Raw genomic sequence first — 22,923 nt, forward strand, 5'->3', positions numbered from 1 at the left:
TTGCGATTCTGAAATAGCGATTTTTAAGAAATCTCTATTTCAGAATCGTAAATTGGTATGTATGTACAAATTCGCTTATTTTTAGCGATTTCTTAGTATTCCTTAATTGCGATTAGCAAATGAAGAATTGCAAATTAAGGAATACTTTCCCATTCATTTCTATGGGCCAGGAGGCCCATAGGAATGAATGAGAAGGTATTCTCAATTTTGCGATTCGCAATTTGAAAATCGCAAATTAAGAATAATTTCAAGGGTGCAGGGGTGTCCAAAGGACACCCTGTTGCACCCCTAAAATATGCATGGGTGCACATGTGGCGCACATACATGCCCCAAGGGCATGTATGTGCGTCACATGGCATTTTGAAAAATGCTGAAATGTGCATTTTTCAAAGAAATTGCAACTTACCACCAACTAGAAGTTGGTGGTAATTTGCGATTCCTTAAGGGCATTTTGCTACTTTTTTTGGCATCATACATTGCATTTAAGGAATCGCAAAATTTGCGATTCCTTAAATGCAAATGCAAAATAAGGAATCGGAAATTTTGCGATTTCTTATTTTGCATGCAGATTTGCGTGATACATACCATTTACCGAAAATGCGTCGCAAACGCCGAAATTCTGCGAATTTCGGCATTTGCGAACGCATTTGGGCTTGACACATTTGGCCCTTAGTCTTGCAAAGGTTTTAATCCTCTTCATTGTTAGCGCATCTGCAGGAGAACATATCGGAGTAGGAACATTTGTGGAGCATGAGACAGTTTCATAAAGGGCCTCCCAAGTCATTGTGTGTTGATCCATGGAGTAGTGGAGTTGTATTTCTGTACCATGGCTGTCACAATAACTTGGAAACATTCAAAAATTTGGGACAGTTAGACCATGTGTTAGTGTTTGCATCTAAGCCAGCTTTAGTACTAAATTCCGCATGCTGCAATATCACAGGGTTTGTGACCATGAAACTGCTTATCATCATGGACAAAAGCTCTTTAATGAGTTGGAAGAATTTTTTCAACTCATAAAAAAAAATCTGCAATTGTTTCCGAAATGCAAAACTGAGGGGTCCTGAAATGGGTTTCCTCTCTCCCATTTCCAACTGGGAAGGAATTTATCAATAGTCTACAACTGCAATCGGAATCGAAAGTCATTGATGAGCTTCTGACCCTCAATTTGTATAGTAATTGATTTGCAAAGGGATCCCTTAGGAAACGTTTCCCTTTGGGCATCATGTTGGCAGCCTAAGGTAGGGGAATGCAGTAGTCCAAAGAAACAACACTGGTTCCTTTAAGGAACACAGGCTGTTTTTTGGAAGGCAGTCATAGGTGTGGTGGGGTGCTGTCGTTGCAGGGCAGCATCCCTGTGATTAAAGGCAATAGTAGATGGTTGCAAATTGCCACATGCCTAATGAATATAGATAGGCAGGTCATTCTACAACATACTTGCAATTCCGTATTTTTTTAAACTGATATAATAGTTTGCAAAATGCTATTCCATTTGCAAAAAGTCTGTGCATAATGTGCAAATACTTTTTGAAAATGAAATAATAATACATCAGGACCCTTCCTTGCATAAGGAGATGAATGCCCATTGTGTTCATTCCTGGTTTGCTGTTCTACCTGGTAGTAAGTGCCTGTTGAAATCTGTATGCTGCATAATAACACAAAATGTGAGATATTTGCATTTGCATGGCTACTGAACAAGTGTCCTATTTAATTTCCCGCCCGTTGAGTAATGACATTTCTTTTCCATTTGCAAGGCCACCAGCCAAACAGTAAGTAATGTTTACTATTTTGCCAGCAGCCTAGTAAATACCTTATCTAGTAGGACTAGCTGTTGAGGTATAAACTCCAAAATTAAAATTCGTCTGGGTGAATCAGCAGCAATGAAATGCTGGCTTTTTGTTGTATTTGCGATTTCTGGCTCCTAACTATGCATCTCCATTATCCTTAACTTATCATCAATGTGTTAGGGATGAAATAATTACCTCAGCATGCTTCCAGCCATGTTAAATAGTGTGTCAACCTAAACTGATCTGCAGCTTTCCTAGGCACCACACCAAAAAGGAGAATAATAAAGGTGTCTAATAGCCAATAATCAAAATAGGCCAATCAATCTGCCATTCTTAATGTCCTTGCCAGTTTGTCTCTAATCACCTACGTTTTATTCTTTGTGGATTCTGAGTTCACAGTCCAACTTCCTTCTCTGAGACTATAGCAATTCCATCTAAAACTATTCCTGAAATCCTTCATCAATATCTCAAAGACCCATAAACAGGATCAAATGCTAACAGAACCCCTAATCATTCTGTATTAACTTGCATAACAGCCCTTTCTCCCGCTGACTTATGGCCCATTCTCACTTCCCGATTGTCCTTGCCATCCAGCTATCAATTGCCCCAAGCAAATTAGTGCCAGTGTTGCACATAGTGAGTAGGTCTCTGGTTTAATATCAGCCCTTTGCCTGGCATTCCACTGGAGGGGCATGGACAAGGGCCAAATTGGGGGGCATGTTGGTCATTAATATGGGTTTCTGTAAAAGGGCCTGCTGAAAGAGTATGCATCATAACTAAACTGATGTCCAGTTATTGATAGTAACCAGTTCCTTCATGTTTCATGCCAGTACCAGTTGCTCCTACTTGGACTCTCATGTGGTCCAGACTTCCAATGCAGTTATTTGAATACATCCACAAATCCCACTTTCCAAATCTTCTTTGTTGTAAACACCATGAGTGGATGGAATTATTTGGTGATGTCTATGTGATGGGTATGGACTATCCATCCATCCATATATCTTTCTATCTTTCCGTCTGTCTGTCTAATAACATAATGTATCAATATGATGTCTGTGCATCGTTATTCAGCCCTATTGTAATGTTTGCATTAACATATTGTTAAGTGTCATTTTTTTAACTGTGCAACAGCTTTTTCAGGCCACAGTCAGTAAAATTGTTGGGACATTTCTGTGTCTATCTATGCACTCACCAATTATTTCATTCATCTACCTAGCAACTCACTCACCCATCATTACCTAAGTAGCATGCCACTCTTTCGATCAATGCAGTTTCTAAGTACCACATTAACCCACTAACTCATGCCTACTATCACACACACAAAGTCATCAATGAATGAAGAATGGTTTACACCTATAAAATACCCAGAACTATTGGCTTCCGAGTGCCTCCTATTGAAGACTACATGACTGCCGTGCATGCTGCAGCATAACCAGGCTTTCGAATAGAGGGACATTTCCCTGGTTCTCGTGGCAAAGCTATAATAAATAGCCGCAAAGAGCCCCACCAGTAGAGGTTCACTACAGTCTCCCTAAAAGCAAAGCAGGAAATGTTGGCAAAATGTGAGGATTTGGTATTTTTTAAATTAGACTGTTAAGGAAAATGTTAATGGCTGTGAATGTAATCTACTCTAATAGTCTTAAAGCCTGGGTTATCTTGCCTGATGTTCCCGGCTCGCACCCTCTCCCCTATTCTCCTATTGGCTGCTGATGTGTATTTTCTTAATGAAGTGTTTTCTGTCATTGAAACTGTATTTTTACATAACGCTCTGCGATTTTGGTGCTATGCAACTAAAATGAGATCAGCAGATGTATATATTGGCACAATATTCATTTTTAATTTCTCTGTTTTTAAAACGTGACTATAATTTCTGTTCCAGATAAATACAGTTGATAAGAAACTGGTCTTCTCAAACGTCCTCTTCGTTCCTCCGGACGATTCATATGACATTATAATCAGCAGCATCCTGAAGATCCGCTTCTCGTGCACATATAACATGACAATGCAGACGAGCCTGCTGACGGCCCTGAAACCCATTATCGGGTAGGTGGCTGTGGCTACATCTGAATGTGGAGAGGAAACGATTACACTTAAATACCCTTACTTGCTTATTCTGTATGTGTTTATCCTGTGCTTCTCTTTAGCCTGAATCGCTATTACTCTCTCACTTATACTGTATCAGAAATGTTGTATAGCAATGCTTGCCACCATAGAGTCACCACAAAACACCGAGAGGGAAAGGAGAGAAGGGAAGAAAGATGGTACAAGAGAAAGGAAAGAAAAGAAAGAAAAGGGGAGACATGCTTTTCACAGAAAATTGTATTGGCGAGAAGTGCTTTCGGTCCTTTGTTGACTGTTGTTCAGAAGGTAAGGAGGAAGCCGGTAGCCAATTGGAAACGACGATTTAGAACTCAGAGGATGAGAAATCGACTGGCAAGAAAGAACACATGGTATCTGTAAGAAATGGGAGTATTAGTTGACGGGGTGAGAACGCACATCAAACAAGCATTGGCATAGCCAATAGGTCTCGCTTTTGGGACCTTATAAGTATTTAGTTATGCAGCACAATATCCTCGGTGCAACAACATCAACTCTTGCGTGGCCAAACACTTATAAGATCCCAAAGGCGAGACCTATTGGCTATGCCAATGCTTGTTTTGCCCTGCGATGCTTGCACCCTCAGGGCAGTACTTTATGATATTCAAAATGTACTTAATTTTCAACTATTCATAGAAATAGGTGGGCATTTAATACATTTCATCAAACTATTCTATGACTGGATTTGGAATACTAAATAAGCATCCTGGAATATTAGGGGGAAAGGTGCTCCTAATATTGTAAGACTGGAGTTAGAATAGAAAGTTCGACCTTCCATTGTCTGCCATGCCCACTGCTGCCCTGAGGGTGCAGTTCAGGAGAAGAAATGCGAACAATCAATTGGGATGACAGTGGCATACATGCCAATAGACCCGATTCAGGCGGGAGCCCCCTAATTTTAAAGCAAAAAATTACTTTATTTTGCTTTCTCCCACCTGAAATCAGCTCCACTTCATGGTAAGTTTGTGGGAAAGATACATTAATCGGTTTTTTTAAACCTCCCTCTCTCTGCTGTCTCAATGTTGTCATGTATGGAGTGATGAAATAACAGGTTTTTCTTTTTAAACCTCTCCTACTAGAAAACGCATGAAAGACCTATTGTAGGCTTCCCAAAAACTTGCAGCGGACATACAACAGGCCTGTTGCTTATCACTGGTTGGCTTTATCCTGCATGCCAATAGACGTGATTCAGAGAGGAGACTCCTGAGTTTTTTAAGTGGAAAATTGCTCTATTTCGGCTTTCTCCCACCTGAAATTGCCTCTTTTTCAATAGAAATCTATGGGGGAAATACATTCTCTCGATTCTTTTTTGTAGAGTTCTCCCACTTGCCGCTTCTGAAATGTTGGTATGTATGCTTTATTGTCCCTCACATTAGCTTGCCTTCCACTTGTGTTTGTCCCTTCCCTGAAGCCTTTCCTCTTCACCATCCTTTTGATTGCCTGGCATGTAGCCTTAAACTATTTCCCTTTAAGGATACTACTATTTCCTTTTTCATCTAAGCATTGAATGAGAGTATATGCCTTAGCAGAGGCACCCCCACTTAGTCGCCTCCACCCGGATCCCAATAAATTCATACCACACCAATTTCATGTTCATGGAAGAATTGAGAGTGCAGTTTATTATTAGGCATTTTTCAACTTGCGAGCGATCCTTTAAACAATATTTCACTTATCAGGCGAGCCTGTGTCCTTGACCCATAAGCTCAGCACTGCGCCTTACATTCAGTGCCGGTCTATTTGCCCAGGTGACCTATCACCTCGGGACGCAACCCTTCACTTTCACTCCGGGCAAGCAGCTGCTTCCAGACCGACCGGGTAACCTTTTTACTTCCGGTATCCACACACTTCCCTTGGGTAAGCGTCTGCTTCCAACCCAACTGGATGACCATTTAACTTCCGGTGTCCATACACTCACTGGGTAAGCATCTGCTTCCGACCCAGCCGGGTGACCTTTCACTTCCGGTGTCAACACATCTCATTCTGGGTAAGCGTTTGCTTCCAACCCGGTCTGGTGACTTTTCAATTCCGTTGTTACCAAACTTTTGTTACGTGGGCAAGCATATGTGCTTCCAGTCCACAAGACCCTGGGTGAATGTTCCCCCCACCCATCTCTGCAAAGGTGACCCCGTTCCCAACTTCTTCCATGCCACAGGCTCTGCCCTTAATTCTCAATTTAATTGTTTGCTTCCGGTTCTCCTGAACAAAGGCCATTAGGGGCCTTGACATTACTCCCTGGGCCCTGACTGTCCCGTTTGTGGCTTATTCACCATTTTGCCACCTGTCCCCCAACCTTTGATACCAAAGGACCATCTGCAAGTCACCTATGCCTATTTCCAGGAGAAAGTGGGCCCTGTGCCAGGAGCCTGCGATTAAATCCCCCCCACCTCCTTGCCGAATTCCTAAGATTACATTTATGACTGAGCTGACCCAGCGCTGTGATCTGCTGGTCCAGCTCCTTCCCTGCCTCCATTCCCTTGTCCCCACCCAGTACTGTCCGGATTCTGCTCCTTGGGGATGGCCTCCACTAAGGCCACTGGTTCAGCCACTATCCCACTCCCCTTGGGGAGTGGGGGCTGAACCAAGGGGCATTTCTTGCTCTCCCCATGTGCTGTTTCACCCTTAATTTCCCCCACCACTCACTCTCTGTGTTGCTTTCCCGACCACTCCCAACTCATACCATCACTTTCTGTGTTGCTCCTGCGAGCGCATTTTCTGTGGCGCCCCTCACCCCTCCTCATCCTGCTCTTTATTATTATTTTGTCCATATACCCCCCCTTCCATTGTTCCCACAACCCTCTTTGCTTGTGCCCCTTACCCGTTAACTTTGAAATTTTTTAATTGACTTCAGGACACTCGTCACGATATCGGCAGACGTCTAGCTTAAAATGTGAGCATTTATCTGGACAAAACCGACCTATGACTGAGGTTTGTTTCTCCATTTATATAGGTTCCCACTGCGCATGTGTAATTGTGGGCATCCTTCCTACAATGGGAAAAGTCCCATATAAGATGGACGCAGTGGTAGAATGAGATGCAATGACAGCTGCTTAAATGTTAGCACATAGGAAGAATGCTACCCAGTTTCTGTTTTTAAGAAGAGTTCTTCTGTGCATTTGATGGCAGTAAGCCACTAAAAAAGATGCTGAATTTGTTCCGGCATAATTTCCAAACACTGGGACACCTTCAGCAGCGCCTGCACGTTGTTGTCTGCTTTCAATCACAATAACGTGCAGGCGGGGACAAGGCTCTCTCATTTCTGACTCCTGCTGGGATACCCGGCCAAGACAAAGGCCGAGCCTCAGGGGTCATCAAGCCTCCTTTTGTAGGAGTTTCCTGGCTGGCAGCAGTCTGGAGCCTCACACCTGATGCAAATGCAGCAGAGGGGAAACACAGGCTTGCACCTTGTTAGCACTTCACACATACTTAGGAGAGGCAGCTTTTCACTTTGTTCAGGCTCACTTTTAGGAGATTTGCATGCACTGTTACAAAAACAGGTGTGTTGACCTTTCCCAGTATTTGCACAAAATAAATTACATTTATATACGCTTATTACCCTGGAGGAGGCGTTGTAATAATTTAAATATCACTATTTCTTTTAAAGCACTATGGCTATAGAAAGCTTAACGCTGACAAAAGGTTGTTTTATATGTAGCATACACAAATGTGAATCTTCTGCCTTAATCAGGAGGGTTTGCAAGTATAGTTGAAATGTGCTCAAATGTACTCATAATACACCTGCTAAACATATATGTTAGGGCTTAAGATCTGATAGCACTTCTTGTGATGCCAGTTCCTGTGATGTCCCGTGCTGTGATATCACGCGCCGTGATGTCACACGCTGCAATGCCATGCGCTGCGATGCCACTTGCATACTGATTAACTAGGTTAGTCACCCCACTTCTTTTTTTAGGACTTGTGCCCAGAAAGGGACACATACTCATTGAATTGGTTTGTTCAGTAATTACAATGTTCACTGTACACCAATAGGCCGCGTGCTGGGTCACAGGGTCTGTTTGCTTTTCTGCATTGCTTTTTTTTTTTTTAAACATATGTTTATTGGCATTTTAACATTTATAACATTCAGGTGAGCATTTCTACAGAGATACACCTGACACTCGGTCCCATGCTCACAAGAAATAAACATATATCTTTTTCAATAAATGTCGGTCATTAATTATTACAGAGTTAAGGGAATGAGGCCATCTATATGTTACCATTATCTGTGCAATCTTACGTGTTGACAAACATCCCTGTGGTATATACAAGGTACTTGTAACTTCCAACTTTCATGTAGCCATACTCAGAGTCTCAGAGGTGCAACTAGAGCCAAATTTCGGGGGCGGTGGAGGTGTGGGGGGCGCTAAGAAAAAATTTCAGGGGAGGGGCTAATTCTTCCAGCAGTAGGAAGTGTGCAGATGCAGGGGTTCTAAGAAGGGGTGAAAAAACTGACAAAGCCTCATTAACATGCAAATGGTCTTTTAAAGACCTGTGAAGTACTCGGGTGCGGCTGTGTGTGTGCCCGGGAAGCTATCTCAGCCCGGGCTGCCACACACGATGGAAGGGGGGAGCTGAAGCCCTTTGAGTCCAATGGCCACTGCGCCCCTGTCCACACTTGTAAGGGTTGTTAGCTTCACTAATTCAAATTCTTTGGAGGAAAGCCATATAAGCCATGTAGAGCTGTGCTAACCAGAGCGAGGACACTTTTGGACAGCAGTGCTGAGGTGCGCAGCGCGGATCACGAGACCTCGGGAAATGAATGGACTGGCAAACATCATTCATTTGTTTCCTCCTCTGTACTGGGTAGTCTGGCATCGTTCCCACGTCTTTAGAATTGTTAGACTCTTAGAGCTAGCGGCTTTACAACATGGATCAGTGCCTGGGTGCTGCCATGACCTTAGTTGTGACAATGGACAAGTATTTTTGGTCGGTCGTAAAAACTCGAAATAAACATCCACGTTGTGATTCATTCTTCACGCGCATTGTTTTACATATAATGATAAGTGATGAGATGGCTACAGAAGATCTTGTGGATGCTGCCTTTTTCCACACTAAGAACGGTAGTCCAGGCGTTGGTTGTTTCCCGCCTGGACTATGGCAACGTCCTATATCTTGGAGCTGACCTAACAACCATAAAAAAGCTTCAGGTTGTGCAGAACGCTGCTGCCCGACTACTCTGCAACGTTCCTAGGAGATCATCTGCTTCCACAGCACTTCACGACCTTCATTGGCTTAAAATTCCAAACAGAATTAAATTCAAAGCCCTGTGTTACGTTTTTAAAATCAAACACGGCTCAGCCCCAAAGTACCTCCAGGGCCTTATCCAGGCCTACAAACCCAGTCGAACCTTAAGATCATCATTACATGGCGACTTCTCTGTTCCCAGATTTAGGCTGGCTAAAATGGGAGGCCGTTCTTTTGCCCATCTAGGGCCTAAATTCTGGAATACTCTTCCTGTGACCCTAAAGACAGAAACCAATCTTTTTCGTTTCCGCAAGGGACTTAAAACTTGGCTTTTCCAGCAGTAATTTCTAGCTCGGTAAAATCTGCTCGCCAGTCTTTCTTCTTCAGTCTGTCCCTGAGCGCCGGGAAACCCACTGCGGGTAGCTGCGCGCTTTAGAAGTTTAAATAAATAAATAAGTGAGCATGGATCGCTGCGTGAAGGCCCACAGCTGCCGTAGATAGCTTAGGAGCGGCGCACTCCACCCAATGTAAACCACCGGTTACCATGGCACCAGAGTTAACGCACTTTCACTGACAGTCTTCGTTCTGAGTCCGAGTTTTCAAAAAGTATTATTAACAAGCTTCAGACACCCACACTTTACAGGCAGGATTCGGATCGCATGCTGGAACAAAAGTTATAGCGCATGTGCAAAACAGCAAACAAGACGATTGAACAGAATAATGTTACTGCCTGGATAATTCAGTAAAATCGATATTCCTAAGCGCCATATAAATACAGTTTACAATGGCCACCAGAGCACTATCTTATTCCGTCAGTACTGTCCCATGTCAAAGTCCGAGAACCATGGCCTGCACGAGGGAGAGAGGCACTGCTTGGGAGACAAGCTCAGGCCTGCTAATTAAAAACAGATGGCCTCTGCGCGCTGCTGCTGGCTTCCAAGAGCAAAACGTTCTAGGAGTAAATAAGATGCTGGGACCTCCATAGGCCTTTGGCCAGTTGCGTACTGAAGCCAGACGCAAAGGCCAATCGCGTGTGAGCACTACACGCATGAGCTTGCACACAAGCTGAAGTGATTGCAAGAGGTTGATTTCCTATGCAACGCATATGCGCTGCCTTAGGCTCGACCTAATAAAAATCACAATCCTTATCAGGGCCAACCACTAAAGTTACTAAATAAACCTGTGCTTAAACCTCTTGAACTTGTCTCAGAGCAGTCATGCTTTTTTAGAGGCAATGTGTATAGTATTTATGCAACACCCAAGAAGTAATAAAGTGGAAACACAACTCAAGAAACATCTCACACCAATTTTAAAAAATAGAGAATATTGTAATAAATAAAATACCACTGTTGATCAGAGGCTTGTCGGTGTCACTCGGATTCTGTTTAATGTTGAGTCCAGTGAAGCAGTTTATTAGGTGCTATTCAGTGTCAAAGCTCCATGAAGCCATTAATCAGTTGCTGCTCCGTTTCGATGCTCTGTGTCAATGTTAGTGAAGCATGCAGTTAGGAAGTGAGGTATACACTTTGACCAAGTTCCATGACCTTGGGGGCAGTACTTCGGGGTCTTGACCCATTCCCACAGAGGCCATTATATCAGATCAGGTCAGGTGTCCAGTTTGCACTGTATTTGTCAGACGCAGAATAGGAAAAAACCTCTGGACGCGTTTTGAGTCCATGTAACCCAAAATGGGGGCCAGGCGTCTGATCCTTCTAGGGTCACATTGGGGGTCCTGGGTTCAAGGCCAGCAGGTCCAGGGTTCCTTCAGTTCTTCAGGGAGCAGAACAGCCCTCCCGATTCTTCTCAGGTCCAGTAGTGTTCTGAGGAAAGGTTTGTGGAGTCAACGCTTATTCCAGCCAATGGATGAAGGGCAAGCCTTTGTACACCCAATAAAACCAGTATTGGTCATTTCCTTCCATCCCACTGGTTTTGGTACCAGCCTTCCTAGAGATACAAAAGAGAGTCAGGCCTAGCTATGTGCTTAATCTACCAATGACAAGGTAGGCATCCTTTGAAGCTCATGAAGAGACTTGCAAGTCAGGCCATCCTAACAAGGGACGAGTCCCCCACACCCAGTACCTTTTGTCCACTGTCAGGGAGCAATACACATCTCATCGCTGGGGTCAGGAGACAGGTGGATACTGGCAGGAAAGCCATCAGGCGGAAAATCACAACTTTCTAAAAGTGCAATTTCCAAACTAGAAATATAAAACCCAACTTGACCATTACGTTGGATTTTAAATTACTATTAAAGTGAGTCCTCAAACCATTTTTCTAGCTACTCCCAAACTGGATTTAACACTTATTGAATGTAGTAGTGTAGACCAGTGTTAACCTATGGGAGCGCCAGCCTTGCCATAGTGAAAAATTACTTTGGAGCTTTTCCACTGCCAGGGCATGTAAAACATTAAATATACATGCCCTTGTTTTTGAATACCATAATCCCTGCACCTAGGGCTTTTAAGGCCTACCTTAGGGGTGACCTATAAGTATTAGAATGGAAGAGTTAATCCACGTAAAAAGCTTATTTTGCCAGGTTCAAATGGCAGTTTGAAACTGCATACGCAGTTTGCAGTTGCAGGCCTGAGAAATGTTTTCCTGTGCTACTGAGTGCAATGAGTACTGCAGCCCACTAGTAACATTTCATTTTCAGTACCTGGGTATATGTATTACCATATACCAATCACATATAAGTAAATTAAATGTGCCAATCAGAGGTATACCTAATTGAGCAGGTTTCAAAAGGGGGGGGGGGGGCTCAAACACTTTACCAATTGTTAGCAGGAGTACTACAGCCAACAAAATTAATGTTCAGTAAAGAGAAAAAAGGAAATCCGGGGTGACCTATCAGAAAGGGCACGTTACCAAAACAATATAACGGAAAGATATCCAAGTAATACAATGAACTTGAATGCGAGTGACAAGACTGTGGTTAGGGGTAAGTCAGTGCTCGCAGTCAAACCTTTGGGACAGCCTTGCCCAATACATAGATTATCATTTGGATGCAGAGATGAAGAGACAAGGTGAAGGAAGAATCAGAGATAAATATTTCTCTAGGTGCTGCCACTTCTAGGAGAACCAAAGGATATTGATTTGAAAAGTATATATATTGTACCTAGTATAGCAAGAATTTAATTAAACTAGCTGGTGGTCACCCTGGAAAAACATTACTAGGTTAAAGTCTAGGTACAACATTTGACAGTTGTACAGAAAAATGTAATCCATACATGATCATTTTAATATAGATTAAATACTTTTTTAGAAACCTCAAGATTTCATGTCATAAGTAACACTGACTTTTTCAGTTTGTGCTTTGCAACTGAGTATTAGAACATTGTAATGTTAGGAACTCCATTGGAAACAATTGAGTGCTCCGGTCTTCTAATGACCGGTAGAAGCCCCGAGATCCAACATTCCAATGTTGTCCTTCACAGCTGTTGCTGTGAACAAATGCCACACTGAAAAGAGGAAATTTCAATCCCCTCAGCTCCGTGAGGCCTTTGTTTTATTTGTTAGAACATCATGCCGTCTAGTGGCGGAATGTTCTAATTACCTTATAGCCCTCCGTAGCTGGGTGTTCAGTAAATCTCGTAGTCAAGAACTGGTTCAAAACGTAGTTTAAAGGTACAAATACAGCACCACCAGAATACATCTTTTACAATAAAAAGTCTCATAAACTGGCTTTTTTCCTTTGCATACCCTCCAAGGTTTTTTCACCTTAACGAGCATTCCAACTTGAATAAAGGGATCTCTCCTAGACCTTTTTCCTTAAATCAAACTTATGCTTGTTAACAATGTGAGATCTTTCCATTCCTTTTTTGACCATGTTTAAATCAACATAACACTTGGTAGAAGTTATTAACCAAGATGGATTACTTTTTGTTCTGCCTCTCATGATCTCAAAAGGGGAGCAATCAGTCATTTCATTGGGAGTGGTCCTATTTTTCCACATGGTTTTTATCACTTGAAACTCCAATTTATCATCCTCAACACCAGCAATCTGTATAGCACTATTAAGTACCCTGTTAAACCTCTCGATATTCCCATTTCCACTAGGATTGTATAAGAGGTAGTGGAATGTATGACACAGACACTTTGAAAATCGTTTTTAGCCTTGTTAGATGGACATTGTACACTTTTGTAATTAATAACAAGTATAGGCAAACCTTCCTCAGTGAAAGCTTCATCCAAAAACAACAAAATGGTATCCATATTGACTCTTTCTACACTTTTTATGACAGGCCACTTTGAAAATGCATCAATGGCTGCCACAATAAATTTACTCTTAGGACCAATGGGACCCATGATATCCATGGCAATAGTTTCACAGGGGCCATTGGGGATACAATGTGCACCCATATTAGGTTTTAAAGTTTTCAATGACTTGTCAGCATTTGCACAACTGACACATTCCCTAACAATACGTTCAACAAAGATCTCTAACCTAGGCCACCAAAATGTTTTTTTAACTGATTGCTTGGTTCTAAAAATACTATTATGATCTTCATGCCCAAGTAGGACAATGGTGCGTCTCATACTGGTGGGAGGTACAGCTCTGTCTCCCCTCCAAATAGTACCATTAGTAAAAGATAACTCATTTCTCACCTCCCAAAAGTTCCTAAGCTCAGGGGTAAGATCTTTCTTGGAAGGCCAACCTTCATGTATGCACTATTGAACTTCATGTAATGTTTCGTCTTTCAAATACTTAGCACACCAATTCTCATTTTTAATAGGTAAAGCACCTTCATTGTGTACTAATGCGATTTGAAAGACATCCCATGGATTCTGAACATTTTCTTTAAGAGGTAAAGGGAGTCTAGATAAAAAATCAGTGGTAACATTGTCGTTGCCAGGTACCTAAACCATTTTGTAAATGTAGTCCTGCAATCTCGTAGACATTTTGGCAATCCTTGCAGAAGCGTTTATCATTCCATCAGTGGTGAATAAACGCACCAAAGGTTGATGATCACTCCTAGTCTCACATTCCTTGCCCCTAACAAACACTCTGAAATGTTCCAAAGCCCACACGCAGGCTAAAGTCTCCCTTTTAATAGTTGAATATTTCAACTCAGACGGGGATAAAGCCCTCGAAGCATAAGCAATAATGGCTTCACCACCTTTTTCTAGTTTGTTCTAATACAGCTCCCAATCATTTTGAACTGGCATCAGTATTGATGACACAAGAAAGGTGAGGGTAAAACTATTAAAGCTGTAGCTTTTTCAATAGCAGATTTAACATCTTCGAACTCCTTTTCACACTCAACACCCCATAAGAATGTGCTTTTGTTATTTGATAACTGCCTAATGTTAAAAACCCTACAAGAAAAATGTATGTATTTCGAGTAGCACTCTATTAAACCCAGAAATGACCTTACGTCATCTTTGGAATTTGGTGACGTTGCTAACCGAATGGTCTCTATGAGATCAGGTTTGGGTTTTAGTCCGTCCTCACAGAGGACATGGCATAAATAAGTCACAGAAATGATACCAAATTTACACTTTGCATGTTTCACAGTTAAACTGTTAGTGGCTAATCTACCAAGAAGCATTTCAAGTGAAAGGTTATGATCAGATTTATTGTTGGCAAACACAAGAATGTCAGCTTGAAAACGGTAAACAGACATAACATCGACTACAAAATATCGAATGGACATAATATTGAGTCCAAAATATAGGCTGGACAAAATATCGAATGGACAGAATATAGACATCAAAAATATCGTTTTGAAGGTAAGTAATGTAATATCAGGGGGCCGATTCCGATCCTGGAAAAACGCTGTACAAATCGTGGTATGGAGCGTTTTCCCCATACAACTCGTACTTGTAAGGAGGCCCCTACAACCTAGGAAGTACGATCCGTACAAATAGACGCACTCCATACAAATTGTAAAAAAGACCTTACAACTCGTATATACAAGCAATTCCGATTCGGATTGCTCTTTACGCGATGTTCCCATGTATTCCCGGCAGCAGTTTACAACCCGGCAAGTACGATTCGTACAAACGGCACTCCGTACGACTCTTTTTTTACAAGAGCCAAAAAGTGCTGGAAAAACCTTGTACGCCCCGAAAACAGTACCAGACAGACCCCCTCATGTACGCGTCGTACACCCCATGAATAAAGGGGTACGGTGCGTATGTACGGTGCGTACGGATGACACGGAAAGTGGGGTACGGTGCGTACATACGCGAAGAAGGGGTACTGGTCGTGTACGCACTGTACAAGAACCGTACTCCAAAATCGCGTATGTACGCACTGTACCCCAAAATCGCGTATGTACCCCAAAATCGCGTATGTACGCACCGTACCCCAAAATCGCGTATGTACCCCAAAATCGCGTATGTATGCACCGTACCCCAAAATCGCGTATGCACCCCAAAATCGCATATGCACGCACCGTACCGCAAAATCGCGTATGTGCGCACCGTACCCCAAAACTGCGTACGTTCGCACCGTACCCCAAAATCGCGTACTTACGCACTGTACCCCAAAATCACGTATGTACCCCAAAATCTTATACGTACGGTGCGTACATGCGTGATGTTGGGGTACGCACCATACACACGCCTCGCATGTGGGGGGACCCCTGTACGCCTCATACCCCTATACGACCCGTACCCCGGTATGAGTTATACCCCTAGAACGAGTCATACCAGGGTATGAGGCGTATAGGGGTTCGCTTCGTTGCCCGGTACCTGTCATTCCCCGTATATAGGCCATTTTCCATACAAATCGTATGCTGACAACCCGGTACGAATCGTACTTGACAGGTTGGACAGCCTTTTTACAAATTGTATGGTCTTTTAGACAAGTCCGTGTCGTACAGCTTTTCCCGATCCGATTTGTAAGGATTGGGCCGATCTGTACGTATTTTTCCCGTACGAATCGTACTACACAGGTTGGAAGGGACTTTTACAATTTGTATGGAAAAAAATACAAATCCTATTTGTATGGAAAATAAAAATCCAGGATCAGAATCGGCCCCCGTGTGTTAAAAATATAGTATGTTAAAATATCGAAGTATATAATATAGGTTATTAAAATTAACGCATTTTTAATAATATCAAATTTTTTATAGTGTTTGTTATGATACTATATGTGTAAAAAGTGTGTATTTATGTTATAATTAATTTTAATTAATGAATTTTGTTTTTTTAATTTTTGCGTAATTTAATTCTGTAGCGGGTTGTGGGTTTATAGGGGAATAGGGTGGGAAGTAATTTAATTATAATTAATTAAATATGTAAATTTTTATATTGGTATTCATTTTTAATTAATTGTTAATTAATTTATATTTGGTAATTAATTAAATTTTAATTGTCAATTAATGTTAATTAATTGATTACTTGCTAATCATGTTAATTTTACTAATTTATTTTCTGTAGCGGGTTGTGGGTTTATAGGGGAATTGAGTGGGAAGTAATGTATTTATAATTAATTAAATACGTAAAAATATTTATTGGTATTTTTTTTAGAATAATTTGGTAATTAATTTTTTATGGGTAATTAATTACATTTTAATTGTCAATTAATTTTATTTAATTGATTAATTGCTAATTATGTTAATTTTACTAATTTATTTTCTGTAGCGGGTTGTGAGTTTAAAGGGGAATAGGGTGGGAAGTAATTTATTCATAATTAATTAAATAATTCAAGTTATTTAATTGTATTTAATTTGAATTAATTGTTAATTAATTTTTTATTGTTAATGAATTAATTGTTAATTAGTAATTATTTTGAATAGGTAACTAATAGTAGCAATTAATTGTAATTTGTCATTTCAATTGATTAATTATTATATTATATTAAATTGGTAATTACTTTTAATTATTTTTGATAGATATTAATTGATATTTTTTTACATAATATGAGAAGTATTTACTTTCCCTACTGTTGCACTCTCTGGAGTGGGAATAGTAATTTTTACCCCTACGCTATCCAACGCTTTCCCTACTGTTGCACCCACTGGAGTGGGAATAGTAATTTTTACCTCTACGCTATCCAACGCTTTCCCTACTGTTGCACTCACTGGTGTGGGAATAGTAATTTTTACCCCTACGCTATCCAACGTTTTCCCTACTGTTGCACTATTTGGAGTGGGAATAGTGATTTTTACCTCTACGCTATCCAACGCTTTCCCTACTGTTGCACTCACTGGAGTGGGAATAGTAATGTTTACCCCTACGCTATCCAACGCTTTCCCTATTGTTGCACTCACTGGAGTGGGAATAGTAATTTTTATCCTGACGCTATCCAACGCTTTCCCTACTGTTGCACTCACTGGAGTGGGAATAGTAATTTTTATCCTGACGCTATCTAACGTTTTCCCTACTGTTGCACTCTTTGGAGTGGGAATACTAATTTTTACATCTACGCTATCCAATGCTTTCTCTACTGTTGCACTCTTTGGAGCTGGAATAGTAATTTTTACCCCTACGCTATCCAACGCTTTCCCTACTGTTGCCCCCACTGGAGTGGTAATAGTAATTTTTACCCCTACGCTATCCAACGCTTTCCCTACTGTTGCACCCACTGGAGTGGTAATAGTAATTTTTACCCCTACGCTATCCAACGCTTTCCCTACTGTTGCACTCTCTGGAGTGGGAATAGTAATTTTTACACTTCCGCTATCCTACGGTAATAATATTGGATATTATTTAATTATATTATGTTACTATATATATATATTTTAACAAATATGATTGTAATTTTTTTTTTATAACTTTCATTAATTATTTAATTATTATAAGGTAATTTAAGTATTTTTACGTATATTTTAGTAATTAATTTTTAATATTAATTTAATTTAACATTGTTTTTAATAAAGTCGATATTTTTATAAACTATATTTGTGTGTAAACGATATTTTTTACTCGATATTTTTGTACTTACCTGTTTGTAGATACAAAGTCGATATTCTGTCTGTCGATATTTTGTCAACGATATTTTTGATAGTCGATATTATGTCCCTCGATATTATGTCAGTGATCCCTTGAAAACACACCACATTTTTACAATCACCAAAAATATTATGCATAATGCACTGAAAAACAGCTGCCACTGATGCAAGTCCAAAGGGCAGTCTCCTAAATTGAAAACACCCAAATGGTGTAATAAATGTTGTGTATTTTTTACAGCTTTCGTGCAAGACGATTTGATGGTAGGCCGCAGATAGATCATTGCAAGAAATTAATTTAGCTTTACCTACCTACGCCAACATTTCAGTAATACGAGGTAAAGGAAACTGCTCAATAACAATATTACTGTTGAGATGGCGCAAATCGATGCACAACCTAATTTTACCATTAGCACTTCTGGCAACGACAGTGGGAGAAACCCATTCCGAAGACTCAAACTTCTCTATGATGTTACTCTCAACCAGTTTATTAAGCTCTCTTTCCAACTTGTTCCTCACCATAAAAGGGGTATTTCTAGCTTTATAAATTTTAGGACAAGCATTATCTTTTAGAATTATGTTGTGTTTGAAAGTGACTAATTCCCCAAAGTCATCCCTAAAAACCTCAGGAAACTTGTTTAGTACAGCCTTACCATATTCGTTAGACTCTCCAACAACCATGACAGTATCAGGATTGTCAGGGTTCAAAGTGATATTGAGTTTTCCTTGTTAAAACCCCCCTAAAACAGAAGGTCCCTGTTTGGATACATACAATTTAGCCACACGCTAAACACAAGTAAACGAAAACCAACTATTTCTATCTTCTCACCTGAATATCCTTTTGGGTTAATGTCAGGAGGATCGAAATTGGAACCAAGTTTGTCCACAAATTTGGATTTCCATATATTTTCATTCACTATGGAATACGGAGATCCAGAATCAGCGTAAATTTGTATCTCAACTCCTCCTATCATTTTGTCGCAAATAGGTTTCTCTTTAACCACCATATTATCTATGTTCAAAATAACTGAAGAGGTATCTCTAATATTTAAAACATACAACCTTTCAAAATCTGTATCTTTGTTGTCACCATCACCCTCACAAGACTCACTCTCTTCAACATACTTAACCTTTCTATTCTTGACTTTCCTGCATACTATTGCAAAATGTCCGATGACAACACAAACTGAAAACATTTGTTTGATGGCAGGACAACTTTTGTTGTTTGCAAAATGTATCTTACTATCACATCTGTAGCGTCTGAATTTATCTTTGTCAGAAATAGTATTTCGTTCTTTAATAGTTCCTTGTTTTTTTACATTATAATTTACACAAGCATTTCCTACTTTGGCTACAATACTACTCGTTTTACCTCTTTATTCTACCTTTACTTCTTTAGCACTTCTACATGACATTTCTGCTTTTCTTACTATAGCTAAAATATCCTCAAGTTTGGAGTCGCCATTAACCCACAACCTACCTTGAATAGAAGAATCTCTTACATGCATAACTACTTGTTCTCTAATGAAACACTCTTGTAGGCCCCCACATTGGCAATCAAGAGAAAGCAGAAACATAATTATCAACTTCTCTGAAACAATGTGTATCTTAAAATACCAATGCACACCTTTGGAGAAAAATAAAGATCAAAATCATTAATTGCAGCAGAAAAAACATTCTGATCACTTCCCCCACCAACTCTCATCATTTGATTAAAACCTTTAAGTCCTTCAGGGCCCACAAAATGAAAGAATGTTCCTTTCTTATGTTCCCATGACATTTTTCCTTGCACATCCAGAGTGTCAATGTAGTTAAGAAAGTATGCTTTCCACTCTGGCCACTCATGCAAGGAGAACTACCAGCAGGCCAGAAACAGTAAGGGGGAGCCAAATTAAATTTTTGTGTAGACATTTTAGTGTAGTAAAAGTGGAAGAGAAAATAGTGTCCTTCTCTTCCAGGGGATCTTCATCAATAGTCATAAGCACATGAATATTCCTGCCCATGCGTCGGGACCCTGGAAAACATATACACATATATGTGAAAACATATATGAATATATATATATATATATATATATATTTAAAAAAGAAATCTTCCTTCGAGACTCGACAAGGAAAGCAAAACGGACTCCTCTTGATTAGGTGCAGTTTTTCTGTTTATTCAGTGCATATTGCCACCATGACGCGTTTCGAGCTACAAGGAGCCCTTGTTCACATGACATGCTCAACTTTTTTTTCCTGTTTTTAAAGGGACACAGTGCAAAGTGCATAATAGAGCTTGAAAACAGACTTACATATCGTTTTCATACATTTCACATTGCAATTATCATGATTCATTTATGAAAGTTCCATTGCTATTATTTTCATACATTCTAAGGTAATAAAATTACCGCTTTATAAATATGATAAAAGCAGATTTTTAAACAGGGAAATATATACAGTCAACATTGTTTATAAGTGAGATCTTTCCATTCCATATATATATATATATATATATATATATATATATATATATATATATATATTCACTGAAAAAACCAGAGGTTATACACCATATATAGTTAGGAATTAGCATTTAAAAAACCTTATTTTACTCACACAAAACCAATGAAATTCCATATATAGTTAGTTGTACTAACTATATATCGCGCACCCGCAATCCACTGCTGATCATGTCACATATTACATCATTCATGACATGGTCAGTGACATCACTGATGACATCACTGATGACATCTCAAATGACATCACTGATGACATCACTGATGACATCTCAAATGACATCACTGATGACATCACTGATGACATCTCATTTGACATTACTGATCACATCACTGATGACATCATTCATGTGATAATACGATGAACCTCTTCAGACTCTAATATAACCTTAGATACACTCAGTGTAAACAGACACTCACAGACTGTCACTCATCCATGGAGTCACTTACACACCTAGTCAGTCATGCAAAGAATCAATCACACCTCCATTTTCACAACTATACAGTTATACACACCTTACTTATTCAAACATATACTAAAACATATTTACTCACTTATACAATCCTGGATACAAGTGCACAATGATCCATACAGCCATTCACACATTCACTGGCTCTTATGCACAGTTATTTATATATGTCAACTCTCACATGTACTGTATTTTACATATGTACTTACTTTGACATGTAGCACTGAGATATCCATTCACTCACCAATACAGTCATGCACACAGTCAACCGCCCATACAGCTGTTTCCACATGCACTTTTGAACCCATACATCTATGCACAGAGTCATACACCTCCCAGCCACCCACACACACACTCAGTGTCCCATACAAATGCTTGGACAACCAATCAATAACCCATATAGTTACTCATATAGCTACTGATCAACACATGCAGCAGTTTACAGAAGAACAGACATAATGATGCACAAATTAAGACAGTTTAGTCACTAACCCATGCACTCAGTAAGATACATTTAATCACTCACTCGTACAGTCAGTCACGCACCTACTAAATCCTTCATCCAGACACTTATACATCCACTCATTCTTAAATATGTAAGACATATTTTAACTTTACAGAAAAATACAGTCACTGGATGTTGTCATCAGTGATGTCATCAGTGATGTCATTTGAGATGTCATCAGTGATGTCATCAGTGATGTCATTTGAGATGTCATCAGTGATGTCATCAGTGATGTCACTGACCATGTCATGAATGATGTAATATGTGACATGATCAGCAGTGGATTGCGGGTGCGCAATATATAGTTAGTACAACTAACTATATATGGAATTTCATTGGTTTTGTGTGAGTAAAATAAGGTTTTTTAAATGCTAATTCCTAACTATATATGGTGTATAACCTCTGTTTTTTTCAGTGAATTTTCAAGGTTTTGTAAATGCTAATTCCTAACTATATATGGTCTATAACCTATGGTTTTTTCAGTGAATTTCATTGGTTTTTTAAAAGCTAATATCTATAGCTGTAAAATGTATTCTTCTTTAAATCCAAAAATATATTTTATATGTTTATTAATAATTTTTTTAAAATTTTTTTTTTGTTTCGCTCCCGGTCCGCGAACCGGGAAGCTTTCCGTTAGCTCAAATAGATGCCGCGACCCGGTCCGCGAACCGGTAAGAAATCAACATAGTGACGGTATCGCGTTGCCGCGAAATGCGTCTTGTGACGTATCGCGTTAGCGCACCCGGAAATGCCCCGGGGCGCGGACCGAGGCGCGAAGCGCAGCGACCCGGAAGCGATCCGCGTCGCGTCGCGAAAGCGCGACGTATCGCGTTGCCGCGTAATGCGTCTTGTGACGTATCGCGTTAGCGCACCCGGAAGTGTCCCGGGGCGCGGACCGAGGCGCGAAGCGCAGCGAACCGGAAGCTAACCGGGGAGCGTTCCGCAGCGCGTAACATGAGCGTGAGAGGTCATGTGACTTGGTAATAAAACTTTTCATTGGTTCATTTCACTTTTGGTTTCATAATAATGGAAGGCTAGGTCAGGTGACCTAAAAATAACACTTTTCATTGGTTGAGAACTTTTGCTTTTCCCAAATGATGAAAACCCCTCCTTCTTTCCTCACTCTGACTTTCATCTTGGTGAGAGAAAGACCCTTTTGCTTTATGGAGAAATGGCTTCCATTGTTGCTTCATCTAGTGTTCCCCCACCACCACCCCCACCTCCTCAAGGGAAGAAAGGACCACCTTCTCAACCAATGTTTGAAGAAGAGGAAGATCAAGAAGAGGAGGAAGAGCCTGAGTTTTTGCCAGAGGAGCCCAGGAGGTATAATAGAAAAGAAAACTACATCTGGCAATTTTTTAAATTTCCAGCAGGGCAAAAAAAAGTTAATGCCAGATATGTGTTTTGCCGTATCTGCAATGATCGACTGTCAAGGGGCACTGACAAGAAATACAGCTTCGGCAATTATACGATGCACAGGCATATGAGT

General features: G+C 40.3%; 1 protein-coding gene across 1 annotated transcript in view; it reads left to right on the forward strand.

The window, feature by feature from the left end:
- The window catches only part of LOC144823827 (uromodulin-like), a 442,286-nt gene that overhangs the window by 285,340 nt on the left and 134,023 nt on the right, over nucleotides 1-22,923 (forward strand). Inside the window, exon 6 of the mRNA XM_078682688.1 lies at nucleotides 3,664-3,827. Within this exon, the coding sequence (XP_078538814.1) occupies nucleotides 3,664-3,827 (164 nt within the window). The remainder of the gene's footprint in view (nucleotides 1-3,663; nucleotides 3,828-22,923) is intronic.

This window comes from Lissotriton helveticus, chromosome 3_1 (genome assembly GCF_964261635.1).
Source record: "Lissotriton helveticus chromosome 3_1, aLisHel1.1, whole genome shotgun sequence".
Taxonomy (NCBI): domain Eukaryota; kingdom Metazoa; phylum Chordata; class Amphibia; order Caudata; family Salamandridae; genus Lissotriton; species Lissotriton helveticus.